General features: G+C 43.0%; 1 protein-coding gene across 7 annotated transcripts in view; it reads left to right on the top strand.

The window, feature by feature from the left end:
- Positions 1-14,227, top strand: part of LOC139411279 (low density lipoprotein receptor-related protein 4) — a 221,804-nt gene that overhangs the window by 155,742 nt on the left and 51,835 nt on the right. For all 7 annotated transcript variants that reach the window (XM_071157355.1, XM_071157356.1, XM_071157351.1 and 4 more), the window contains 7 exons: positions 3,251-3,370; positions 3,467-3,592; positions 7,491-7,616; positions 7,751-7,885; positions 8,073-8,198; positions 8,950-9,180; positions 10,035-10,191. In XM_071157355.1, coding sequence (XP_071013456.1) covers positions 3,251-3,370; positions 3,467-3,592; positions 7,491-7,616; positions 7,751-7,885; positions 8,073-8,198; positions 8,950-9,180; positions 10,035-10,191 — 1,021 coding nt within the window. The remainder of the gene's footprint in view (positions 1-3,250; positions 3,371-3,466; positions 3,593-7,490; positions 7,617-7,750; positions 7,886-8,072; positions 8,199-8,949; positions 9,181-10,034; positions 10,192-14,227) is intronic.

Below are 14,227 nucleotides of genomic sequence, written 5' to 3'. Positions count from 1 at the left end.
AGTAAGGTTTCTAGGCATCCTCACACATGCTTTTTCAGTTCTGCCCACAAATGTTCTATAGGATTGAGGTCAGGGCTTTATTTATATATTTTGCGAAGTGCACCAAGTCTGTCCCCCACAACATGATGCTGCCACCCCCGTGCGTCACGGTTGGGATGGTGTTCTTCGGCTTGCAAGTCTTCCTATTTTTTCTCCATGGTCATTATGGCCAAACAGTTCTATTTTTGTTTCATCAGACCAGAGGACATTTCTTCAAAAAGTACGATTTTTGTCCCCATATGCAGTTGCAAACTGTAGTCTGGCTTTTTTATGGCGGTTTTGGAGCAGTGGCTTCTTCCTTGCTGCTGTTATGTCGATATAGGACTTGTTTACTGCGGATATAGATACTTTTGTGCATGTCTACAAGGTCCTTTACTGTTGATCTGGCATTGATTTGCACTTTTCGCACCAAAGTACGTTCATCTCTAGGAGACAGAACGTGTCTCCTTCCTGAGCGGTATGATGGCTGCGTTGTCCCATGGTGTTTATACTTGCGTACTATTGTTTAAACAGATGAGAGTGGTACCTTCAGGCATTTGGAAATTGCTCCCAAGGATGAACCAGACTTGTGGATGTCTACCATTTCATTTCTGAGGTCTTGGCTGATTTATTTTGCTTTTCCCATGAGGCACTGAGTTTGAAGTTAGGCCTTGAAATTCATCCACAGGTACACCTCCAATTGACTCAAATTATGTCAATTAGCCTATCAGGAGCTTCTAAAGCCATGACATCATTTTCTGGAATTTTCCCAGCTGTTTAAAGGCACAGTCAACTTAGTGTATGTAAACTTCTGACCCCCTGGACTTGTGAGACAGTGAATTATAAGTGAAATAAGCTGTCTGTTAACAATTGTTGGAAAAAGTACATGTGTCATGCACAAAGTAGATGTTCTAACCAACTTGCCAAAACTGTGACTCCAACCTAAGTGTATGTAAACTTCTGACTTCAACTGTATTTATATATATATATATATATATGTACCGCACTGCTTCTATATATATATATGTGTGTGTGTGTGTGTGTGTGTGTGTGTGTGTGTGTGTGTGTGTGTGTGTGTATATACAGTGCCTTGCGAAAGTATTCGGCCCCCTTGAACTTTGCGACCTTTTGCCACATTTCAGGCTTCAAACATAAAGATATAAAACTGTATTTTGTTGTGAAAAATCAACAACAAGTGGGACACCATCATGAAGTGGAACGACATTTATTGGATATTTCAAACTTTTTTAACAAATCAAAAACTGAAAAATTGGGCGTGCAAAATTATTCAGCCCCCTTAAGTTAATACTTTGTAGCGCCACCTTTTGCTGCGATTACAGCTGTAAGTCGCTTGGGGTATGTCTCCATCAGTTTTGCACATCGAGAGACTAACATTTTTTCCCATTCCTCCTTGCAAAACAGCTCGAGCTCAGTGGGTTGGATGGAGAGCATTTGTGAACAGCAGTTTTCAGTTCTTTCCACAGATTCTCGATTGGATTCAGGTCTGGACTTTGACTTGGCCATTCTAACACCTGGATATGTTTATTTTTGAACCATTCCATTGTAGATTTTGCTTTATGTTTTGAATCATTGTCTTGTTGGAAGACAAATCTCCGTCCCAGTCTCAGGTCTTTTGCAGACTCCATCAGGTTTTCTTCCAGAATGGTCCTGTATTTGGCTCCATCCATCTTCCCATCAATTTTAACCATCTTCCCCGTCCTTGCTGAAGAAAAGCAGGCCCAAACCATGATGCTGCCACCACCATGTTTGACAGTGTTCAGGGTGATGAGCTGTGTTGCTTTTACGCCAAACATAACGTTTTGCAGTGTTGCCAAAAAGTTCAATTTTGGTTTCATCTGACCAGAGCACCTTCTTCCACATGTTTGGTGTGTCTCCCAGGTGGCTTGTGGCAAACTTTAAACGACACTTTTATGGATATCTTTAAGAAATGGCTTTCTTCTTGCCACTCTTCCATAAAGGCCAGATTTGTGCAATATACGACTGATTGTTGTCCTATGGACAGAGTCTCCCACCTCAGCTGTAGATCTCTGCAGTTCATCCAGAGTGATCATAGGCCTCTTGGCTGCATCTCTGATCAGTCTTCTCCTTGTATGAGCTGAAAGTTTAGAGGGATGGCCAGGTCTTGGTAGATTTGCAGTGGTCTGATACTCCTTCCATTTCAATATTATCGCTTGCACAGTGCTCCTTGGGATGTTTAAAGCTTGGGAAATCTTTTTGTATCCAAATCCGGCTTTAAACTTCTTCACAACAGTATCTCGGACCTGCCTGGTGTGTTCCTTGTTCTTCATGATGCTCTCTGCGCTTTTAACGGACCTCTGAGACTATCACAGTGCAGGTGCATTTATACGGAGACTTGATTACACACAGGTGGATTGTATTTATCATCATTTGTCATTTAGGTCAACATTGGATCATTCAGAGATCCTCACTGAACTTCTGGAGAGAGTTTGCTGCACTGAAAGTAAAGGGGCTGAATAATTTTGCACGGCCAATTTTTCAGTTTTTGATTTGTTAAAAAAGTTTGAAATATCCAATAAATGTCGTTCTACTTCATGATTGTGTCCCACTTGTTGTTGATTCTTCACAAAAAAATACAGTTTTATATCTTTATGTTTGAAGCCTGAAATGTGGCAAAAGGTCGCAAAGTTCAAGGTGGCCGAATACTTTCGCAAGGCACTGTATATGTCTGTGTATATATATGTGTTTGTGTATTTCTTTCTCACCACCTGGTCTTTTGATCATCCCCTCATCACACACAGCACTGCTTTATTCTTCTCTCCCTGTCTTCTGTGCTATTGGCCCTGTTCCCTTCTCTTGTCTAACTGATAACTGCACACAGACACATGTAGACACGGTGTTCTACAGCACTCTCTCATTGTACTCTCCCTCGCTTTATTCATTCCTCACCTCTTTGTCCTTATCTTCTACCCTCAGCCCTTCAACCTCATGTGAACAGGCTCTTATTGTTATATCATTAATACAAGTGTGTGTGTGCTCGTGTGGGTTTGTTTGGTCTTGGATAGATATGTTTGATTCTTTTGAAACATGCATGTCCTGCCCCAATTTTTTTTCTTCTGTTTTGTCCCTGTAAAAGCATATTTGTATTACCAGATATTACCTTCAGATAAATAGTTTTACACTGTCAGGGATGATTAAAGTTCCAAAAGCATTTTCATTTTATCTCACGGTATTGGTTGTGTGTGTCCTGCAGCCTCCCACCAGCCTTGTCGTTCTGTGGAGTTCATGTGCAGCAGTGGGATGTGCATCAACGCTGGCTGGAGGTGTGACGGGGAGTTTGACTGTGATGACCAATCAGATGAGAAGAACTGCAGTAAGTATCTGCTTGTGTGTGTATATGTGTTTGTGTACATAATGTATGTAGATTGTGTACGTGTGTGTGTCTAACCGACCTGTCCTCTCCCTCCAGCCACCTCCATGTGTACTGCGGATCAGTTCCGCTGTGCATCGGGACGCTGTGTCAGGTTGTCATGGAGATGTGACGGAGAGGATGACTGCTCTGACGGCAGCGATGAAGATGACTGTGAGAAGACTGGTATGTGTGTGTGTGCAGATCGGCATCAATCTAATCTAGACAGTACAAATTAAATAAAAGGGTGAAAAGAAAGAAAGAGCTCCATGGACTTAGTTCTTATCGGCGGGCTATGAGCTAAATCTTACACCTCAGACAGGCACCCTATAGTTTACTATCCATGACAACAGTTGCAGGACAACTCTCCATGCTGAAAAGCATAATTTGAGAGGAAACTGTCAGAGGGAAAGCATATTGGCACGTTTTACATGCTCGTAACTGTGCTATTTGGTTAGTTTTTTTGCGTTGTTTGTAACTTATTTTTAAATGTATTTTGTACAAAATGTTGCTGCTACTGTCTCTTATGACTGAAAATAACTTCTGGACATCAGAACAGCGATTACTCACCTCGAACTGGAATAAGCTTTTTCCTTTAAAGGATCTGACGAGAAGGAGATAATGCTTACCCGGGAACAGGCCCGGTCATTTGCATGAAGAAAGGGCAGGTCGGGCTGCCTTCTGAGAATCCGTAGGCGAGCGAGAGAACTCACACTGCCATTCGTTCTACTGGCTAACGTGCAATCATTGGAAAATATAATTGATGACCGACGATTAAGATTATCCTACCAATAGGACATTAAAACTGTAATATCATATGTTTCACCTAATCGTGGCTAAACGACTACACAGATATTATAGAGCTCGCGGGATTTTCCATGCACCTGCAGAACAGAGAAGAAGCTAAATCTGGTAAGATGAGAGGTGGGGGTATGTGTCTATTTGTCACTTTGTCATTTTCATCTATATTATTCGTAGCCGTCTATTTACCACCACAGACCGATGCTGGCACTAAGATCGTGCTCAAGCAACTCTATAAAGCCATAAGCAAACAAGAAAATGCTCATCCAAAAGCGGTGCTCCTAGTGGCTGGGGACTTTAATGCAGGCAAACTTCAATCAGTTTTACCACATTTTTACCAGCATGTCATATGTGCAACCAGAGTGGACAGAAACTTTACTCCACACACAGATATGCATACAAAGCTCTCCCCCACCCTCAATTTGGCAAATCTGACCATAATTCTATCTTCCTGATTGCTGCTTACAAGCAAAACCTAAAGCAGGAAGTACCAGTGACTCGCTCAATACAGAAGTGGTCAGATGACGCGGATGCTTCTCTATAGGACTGTTTTTCTAGCACAGACTGGAATATGTTCCGGGATTCAATGGCATTGAAGAGTATACCACCTCAGTCACCGGCTTCATCAATAAGTGTATCGTCATTCCCACAGTGATTGTACGTACATATCCCAACCAGAAGCCATAGATTACAGGCAACATCCACAACGAGCTAAAGGCTAGAGCTGTTGATTTCAAGGAGCGGGACACTAATCCGGACACTTATATGAAATCACTCTATGCCCTCAGACGAACCATCAAACAAGCAAAGCGTCTATACAGGATAATGAATCCTACTTCACCGGCTCTGACGCTCATCGTATGTGGCAGGACTTGAAATCTATTATGGACTACAAAGGGAAACCCAGACGTGATCTGCCCAGTGACGCGAGCCTACCAGGCAAGCTAAATGCCTTTTATGCTCGCTTCGAGGCAAGCAACACTGAAGCATGCATGAGAGAACCACCTGTTCTGGATGACTGTGTGATAACGCTCTCGGTAGCCGATGTGAGCAAGACCTTTAACCTGTCTAGGACCTTTAACCTGTCTAACCCCGTTCCGCTAGCGGAACCCCTCGCCAACAGCCAATGAATTGCAGGGCGCCAAATACAAATCAACAGAAATCTCATAAATCAAATTTCTCAAACATACAAGTATTAGTCACCATTTTAAAGATACAATTTTCGTTAATTCAGCCACAGTGTCTGATTTCAAAAATGCTTTACAGCGAAAGCTCCACAAATTGATTGTTAGGTCCCCACCAAGCCACAGAAAAACCCAGCCATTTTTCCTGCCAAAGAGAGGAGTCACAAAAAGCACTAATAGAGATTAAATTCATCACTAACCTTTAATGATCTTCATCAGATGACACTCATAGGACTTCATGTTACACAATACCTGTATGTTTTGTTCGAGTGCATATTTATATCAAGAAATCTCATTTTACATTGTACATTACCTTCAGTAGTTCTAAAACATGCGGTGATTGTGCAGAGAGCCACATGAATTCACAGAAATACTCATTATAAATGTTGATGAAAATTCTAGTGTTATGCATGGAACTTTAGATACACTTCTCCTTAATGCAACCGCTATGTCAGATTTCAAAAAAACTTTACGGAAAAAACATAATCTGAGAACGGCGCTCAGAGCCCAAACCAGCCAGAGAAATATCCGCCATGTTGGGTAGTCAACATTAGTCAGAAATAGCATTATAAATATTCACTTACCTTTGATGATCTTCATCAGAATGCACTCCCAGGAATCGCAGTTCTACAATAAGTGCTTGTTTTGTTTGATAATGTCCATCATTTATGCCCATTTATGTCCAATAGCGTCTTTTGTTACACAGGGGCCCCTCCGGGGTGCGTGCTCGGTCCCCTCCTCCCTGTTCACTCATGACTGCACGGCCAGGCACGACTCCAACACCATCATTAAGTTTGCCGATGACACAACAGTGGTAGGCCTGATCACCGACAACTACGAGACCGCCAGAAGGAGGTCAGAGACCTGGCCGTGTGTTGCCAGGGCAACAACCTCTCCCTCAACGTGATCAAGACAAAGGAGATGATTGTGGACTACAAGAAAATGAGGACCGCGAAGGACCGCGACCGCCCCCATTCTCATCGATGGGGCTGCAGCGGAGCAGGTTCAGAGCTTCGAGTTCCTTGGTGTCCACATCACCAACAAACTAACATGGTCCAAGCACACCAAGAGAGTCGTGAAGAGGGCACGGCAAAACCTATGCCCCCTCAGGAGACTGAAAAGATTTCCCATGGGTCCTCAGATCCTCAAAAGGTTCTACATTTGCACTACCTGCTCCGCTGCAGCCCCATCGATGAGAATGCGGTTCGCGGTCCTCATTTTCCTGCATCACTGCCTGGTATTTCAACTGCTCTGCCTCCGACCTCAAGGCACTATAGAGGATAGTGCAAACGGTCCAGTACATCACTGAGGCCAAGCTTCCTGTCATCCAGGACCTCTATACTAGGCGGCGTCAGAGGAATGTCCTCCAGCCTTCTTAGCCCTAGACAGTTCTCTCTGCTACCGCATGGAAAGCGGTACTGGAGCGCTAAGTCTATGTCTAAACAGCTTCTACCCTCAAGCCATAAGACTCCTGAACACCTAATCAAATGGCTCCTCAGGCTATTTGCATTGCCTCTCCCTTTTACACCGCTGTTAACCTCTGTTGTTGTCATCTATGTATAGTCACTTAAATAACTCTACCTTCATGTACATATTACCTCAACTAATCGGTGCCTCTGCACATTGACTCTGTACCGGTACCCCCCTGTATATAGTCTCGCTATTGTTATTTTACTGCTGCTCTTTAATTACTTGTTACTTTTATTTCTTATTCTTGTCGGTATTTTTTAAAACCGCATTATTGATTTGGGGCTCGTAAGTATGCATTTCACTGTAAGATCTAAACCTGTTGTATTTGGCGCATGTGACATATAAAGTTTGATTTGATTTTGGATGATCACCCCACCCAGGGTGGAGTCTAGATTCAGTCAATCTAAAGAACAGTTACCATTACCCCACAGTCCTTTTGTGTCTATCCTTCAAAAGTCAGAGGCTACATCCCCAAATGGTACCCTTTTCCCTATATAGTGCACTTCTTTTGACCAGGACTCAAGGGGTGCCATTTGAGATACAGCCAAAGGAGTTTTCAGATGTTGTTCATTGTTCTTTGCAGCTTTTTTCCAGGCCATTGTAACTTTCTCCATCTATCTCCCCACCAGACACCCCTCCATGTGCTCCAGACCAGTTTCTGTGTGGTAACGGCCGCTGTATTGGCCAGAGGAAGGTCTGTAATGAGGTCAGCGACTGTGGAGATGGGACTGATGAACACCCTCACCAGGACTGCCGTGAGTTATGTCTGACTGTATAAGGGGAAGGGTGTGGGGTGGGTGTGCCGTGTGTGTTTGGGGACTTATTCGGAAACTTCTGTAAGGCTCCACATCATAACATCTCTCTAACAAGTGTGTGTGTTTGAGTGTAGGCCCACGGTCCAGCGATGGCAACTGTAACCTGAATAACGGAGGCTGTTCTCAGAAATGTCAGATGGCCAGAGGTCTGGTACAGTGTACCTGTCATACTGGCTACAGACTGATGGAGGATGGCAGGGCCTGCCAGGGTGAGACTACACCCCGTGTGTGTGCTTGCGATGAGAGACTGAAACAATTCAATGTATATGAGCTCTGCGGATTTTATAATGAGTTGATTGAAAATGTATATATTTGAGGTGTTTACACACGCCGCATCATCATATATTCTCTTACCCCTCCCCCACCCACCCACCTGTCTATATGGACCGTTCCCAGATGTGGATGAGTGTGCAGAGGAGGGCTACTGCAGCCAGGGCTGTACCAACACAGAGGGAGGGTTCCAGTGCTGGTGTGTGCAGGGCTATGAGCTGAGGCCTGACAAGCGCAGCTGCAAGGCGCTGGGTGAGTTCACTCACAATCTTTCAATTTAAGACGTTTGGCTTCAACATGTGGAGGGATTGTGAGCACCTGGGGAAGTTGTTTACCTAAACATGTTTTGCCTGCATTGAATTAAAACCATTTTCCCTACTCTGCCCTGGGTAGCGGGTGACCCATATGCGTCATAGTTGTGTTTAAAAATATGCAAACATGTTTCATCTGCATTTAATTGTAACCGCATCCCTTGCTTAGCTTGAGGGAGTTGGACTGTGGCTGAGGTTAGCTCATGGTTTAAGGTCAGAAAAGCAAGTGCTTGGTCGCATCCCAAATGCCACCTTATATCTTACAGTAGTTTACTATAAAGCAATAGGGAGCCATTTAAAATGCAGGCCTGGTCTGTTATAGATTTAGATATGGATATGGAGCTAGGGTCCACTACATTGCCAATACAGCACCCCTCAAATCTGGTGTGTATCACTGGTGAACCCCGGTCAAGCATCTCTGCTTGGGTTCCAGTGGCCAGGGGATGTACTTGACTGACTGACCAATATTAATGTTGGGTCTTATTGAAAGTGATGGCTGGAGTTTCCTGCAAGAGCTGAGTTTTTCCTGTCTTTACCTCTCTCCCTTGCACTCCACACCCTCTCCTCTCTATCTCTCTCTCTCTCTCTCTCTCTCTCTCTCTCTCTCTCTCTCACTTTCTTAACCCCTCATTTTGCTTGTCACTACCCTCCCTCTTTCCTTTCCCTCCCTCCTCTCTATACCCCTCCATTAGGTCCTGAGCCAGTGCTGCTGTTTGCGAACCGTATAGACATCCGCCAGGTGTTGCCCCACCGGTCAGAGTACACTCTGCTGCTGAACAACCTGGAAAATGCCATCGCTCTGGACTTCCACCACAACCAGGAGCTGGTCTTCTGGTCTGATGTCACGCTCGATCGCATCATGAAGGCTAACCTAAACGGGAGCAATGTGGAGGAAGTGGTTTCCACTGGCTTAGAGAGTCCAGGTATGCACATGACCATTTATGGTCTAACTCTAGTCAAAACACACACAGTAGAATGCATAGCAGGTGGTTTCCACCAGTATGGATACAATCACAAGTGCTCATGCTACATTCTGTGCACTCACAATTATGTAAAGGAAAGCCCAGTTATAACTACGACCACACATGGTTTTACTACAGTCAGAACATGTATCAACATAGAATGTACAGCACTGCAACAGTCATAATTCAAGGTTTAGGACAAATGACGAATCAACACAATCTGGCCATGCTGATGAAGACAAATGGATGGCATTTTCTAATCCAAAAAGGTCAAGTAGAGGGGGGCTTATATTTGTTGTGTGTGGTGTGAAATGGAAATGTGTCTTTTTGCATATCCCACTCCCCCTGAGACACCCTCAGAGTGGGATCACGGCCAGGAATCGGCTATTATTGACGGCAACCCTGGAGCAATTAGGGTTAATGGAGCAATTAGGGTTAAGTGCCTTGCTCAAGGGCAGATCAACAGATGTTTCACCTAGTCGGCTCAGGAATTCGAACTACCAATCTTTCGGTTACTGGCCCAACGCTCTAACCTCTAGGCCTCTAGGCCTCTAGGCCTACCTAACCTCTAGGCTACCTGCCACCCTCTAATCCCAAATCTTCTACACTTTTCCCCAAATTATTTTAAAATTACCATCTGTTGACTTCCCGGGTTGTGTTTATTAGGGCATGCAACATAACATGTTTTAAAACTTTTGCAATGGAAAACTAAAAATTGTGTTTTTAATTGGACAAGTCAAGACAGTCTCTCCCGGTTTCAGTCCATTTTCCTCTGTTTGGTACCTAATGAACATGACCCTGGTCTCTCCCTCTAGGTGGTCTGGCTATAGACTGGATCCATGACAAGCTATATTGGACTGACTCAGGGACGTCCCGTATTGAGGTGGCCAATCTGGATGGAACCCACCGCAAGGTCCTCCTATGGCAAAGCATGGAGAAACCCCGAGCCATCGCACTGCACCCTATAGAGGGGTAAGTAGGATCTCTCTCTTTCTCTTCTCTATCCCTACCTATCAACCTACACACATTTTGTGTACCATACACGCAATATCAGGTCAAAGTACGCTGGTACAAAAAATGACCCTAAAATACACCAAAATAGACTTCTGAGCACATTGTGGTTTTTAACTCAACCGTCTGAAGTTGGAGCTGAACCAATCATAGGACTCGGACGAGGAGAAAAAATCTCTAGCTCTCCACTCCGGCCTTCCCCGCCCACCCGTAGTCGTAGTACTATTTTCCTCCCTGCAGCTGGTTGGCAGCTCTCCACTCGTCTGTTGATACCACTGATGTGTGAGGTAAATTGAGAACGGACTGTTTGCCAAATACGTTTTCCAAAATTGTATGTGTTAGTTAAGCGCTTAACCAATATTATTTCTTAGATAGCTTATTAACTAATGTGTCAATACAAAACAGGTAGTTAGCTACAAATTAAGAAGAAGCCAGTTTACATTTCTACTAGAGTTTCCATATTAAGATACCTATGAATTAGAATGATCATTACCCCTAAATTTAACCTAGAAAAAGAGTCATTGAGACCACCTGAATTTAATTTAGGATCACACACTAGACTACTTTGCTGGCTGCATTGTTTAATGTCATTTAAGGTTTCAGTAAATGGCAGTTACAGGTAAAAAAAAAAAATTATAATAAAAAAAAGCTAAATGCTCCAATTTCCTTCTCCAACTTCACAACTTCCAGACCTCTCTCCTACTCAAACTTAGGCCTACATCAGCACGACCTGGTCAGAAAAGCCTAAGGAGAGCCCTGATTGTACATTTAAAGTGGCAATATGTAACTTTTTGGGCGATCTGACCAAATTCCCATAGAGATGTGAGTTATAGATCTATCATTCTACTTGAAGGCATGTCTAAGCGGTATATCTTTTCTATGTGTGCTACTTCTATGCTTCCCGTTCTTAAGTCTTGTTTTTACCTTCGGCGATGTACACCAGCTTCAAACAGATGAAACAACAATATTTGTGATTATGGAAAATATATTTCACAGCAGTTTAGAGGGTACAATGATTCTCTACACTATACTAGCTTATTTTGTCACATAAATGGAAATTAGGTGAACTACTAGAATTTTAGCAACCAGGAAATGGTGGAGCAATTTATGCGTAGTGCAACTTTAAGTGTATTTCTAGTTAGCTACTGAAGAGCAGCCAATTACCAAGTACCCATAGCAGTCTATAGCCTACCATTTCTACTGAGCCAGTCTTCTGCCAACATCATTATTAGGCTAAAAAAAAAATGCATTTGCCTATGATTTGAGCAGTGTGAGTGTCGCACATGCGCTGTCGTGGGGTCCGGGCAAGGGGTGCAGCACTAAAGTGAAACTGCTAAGGGTTGGCAGGTCTGAATTTGTTTCCTTGCTTATGAAATGCTCTGTTGGTTGCAGTAGCAGCCTTGAGTTTTCATGTTGATGGAAAATTAACCAGGGACTTGATCTTTGGATTAGATGCTAGACTCTGGCACTTTATATCTGGAACAACTATTTAACTAAGAGCAGATTTCACTTTTATCTCGGCCTTACAGTACCACATGTAGAAATTCACTTTTTTTCAACAAAGAGCTTACCCATGATGTTTTTTATTTTATTTATTTCACCTTTATTTAACCAGGTAGGCTAGTTGAGAACAAGTTCTCATTTGCAAATGCGACCTGGCCAAGATAAAGCGTAGCAATTCGACACATACAACAACACAGAGTTACACATGGAATAAACAAAACATACAGTCAATAATACAGTAGAACAAAAGAAAACAAAAAGTATATATACAGTGAGTGCAAATGAGGTAAGTTAAGGAAATAAATAGGCCATGGTGGCGAAGTAATTACAATATAGCAATTAAACACTGGAATGGTAGATCGGCAGAAGATGAATGTGCAGGTAGAGATACTGGGGTGCAAAGGAGCAAAATAAATAAATAAATAAATACCAGTATGGGGATGAGGTAGGTAGATAGATGGGCTGTTTACAGATGGGCTATGTACAGGTGCAGTGATCTGTAAGCTGCTCTGACAGCTGGTGCTTAAAGCTAGTGAGGGAGATGTGAGTCTCCAGCTTCAGAGATTTTTGCAATTCGTTCCAGTCATGGGCAGCAGAGAACTGAAAGGAAAGACGACCAACGGAGGAATTGGCTTTGTGGGTGACCAGTGAGATATACCTGCTGGAGCGCGTGCTACGAGTGGGTGCTGCTATGGTGACCAGTGAGCTGAGATAAGCTGGGGCTTTTCCTAGTAGAGACTTGTAGGTAACCTGTAGCCAGTGGGTTTGGCCAACCAACGAGAGAGTACAGGTCGCAATGGTGGGTCGTGTATGGGGCTTTGGTGACAAAACGGATGGCACTGTGATAGACTTGTTGCACAACAATTGAAGTTAATAAGTCATAATTTTAGTCAAAGTATGATATTGTGGGGGATGCCTTGTGTTTCCCCTATTATATGATGTGCTAATAAACCTGAAAGGTTCTTCCTCTTGAAGTCGCAACTGAGCCAAACAGCTTTTCACTGTAGCCTACACTTGAGCCATTGATCAAATTAAATTAGGCGGTGCAAACTTTTTTACTCGAAAATTAACATAATCCATTGCTTATTTTGTAAATGTTTTGCTTATTTATTTGCTAGTCTGTATATATACAGTATCAGTCAAACGTTTTGACACACCTACTCATTCCAGGGTTTTTCTTTATTTTTGCTATTTTCTATAATAATAATAATGAAGACATCAAAACTATGAAATAACACATGGAGTCACGTAGTAACCAAAAAAGTGTTGAACAAATCAAAATCTATTTTATATTTGAGATTCTTCAAAGCAGCCACCCTTTGCCTTGATGACAGCTTTGCACACTCTTGGCATTCTCTCAACCAGCTTAATGAGGAAGTCACCTGGAATGCATTTCAATTAACAGGTGTGCCTTGATAAAAGTTAATTTGTGGATTTTTTTTCCTTCTTAATGTGTTTGAGTCCATCAGTTGTGTTGTGACAACGTAGGGGTGGTATAGAGAATATAGCCCTATTTGGTAAAAGACCAAGTCCATGTTATGGCAAGAACAGCTCAAATAAGCAGAGAAACAACAGTCCGCCACAGGAAAGGAAGACCCGGAGTTACCTGTGCTGCAGAGGATAAGTTCCTTAGAGTTAACTGCACCACAGATTGCAGCCCAAAGAATTTCTCCACACAGTCCCAGTAACAAACACATCTCAACATCAACTGTTCGGAGTAGACTGTGTGAATCAGGCCTTCATGATCGAATTGCTGCAAAGAAACCACTACTAAAGGACAACAATAATAAGAAGAGACTTGCTTGGGTCAAGAAACACGAGGAATGGACATTAGACCGGTGGAAATCTGTCCTTTGGTCTGATGAGTCCAAATTTGACATTTTTGGGTCCAACCTCATTGTCTTTGTGAGACACAGAGTAGGTGAATGGATGATATCCGCATGTGTTTCCAACAGTGAAGCATGGAGGAGGAGGTGTGTTGGTGTGGGGGTGCTTTGCTGGTCACACTCTCAGTGATTTATTTAGAATTCAAGGCACACTTAACCAGTATGGCTACCACAGCATTATACAGTGATACACCACCACCATTTGAGCTTAGTGGGACTATCATTTGTTTTTCAACAGGACAATGACCCAACACAATTCCAGGCTGTGTAAGGGCCATTTGACCAAGAAGGAGAGTGATGGAGTGCTGCATCAGATTACCTGGCCTCCACAATTACACGACCTCAACCCAATGGAGATGGTTTGGGATGAGTTGGACCGCAGAGTGTAGGAAAAGCAACCAACAAGTGCTCAGCATATGTGGGAACATCTTCAAGACTGTTGGAAAAGCATTCCAGGTGAAGCTGGTTGAGAGGATGCCAAGAGTGTGCAAAACTGTCATCAAGGCAAAGGGTGGCTACTTCGCAGAATCTAAAATTTAAAATCTAATTTGTTGATTTCTCATGATTCCATATGTTATTTCATATTTTTGATGTCTTTATTATTATAA

This window comes from Oncorhynchus clarkii, chromosome 6 (assembly GCF_045791955.1).
Source record: "Oncorhynchus clarkii lewisi isolate Uvic-CL-2024 chromosome 6, UVic_Ocla_1.0, whole genome shotgun sequence".
In the NCBI taxonomy this organism is placed as follows: Eukaryota; Metazoa; Chordata; class Actinopteri; order Salmoniformes; family Salmonidae; genus Oncorhynchus; species Oncorhynchus clarkii.
Note: the sequence above shows the minus strand (reverse complement) of the source record. Positions and strands in the feature narration are given on the sequence as shown.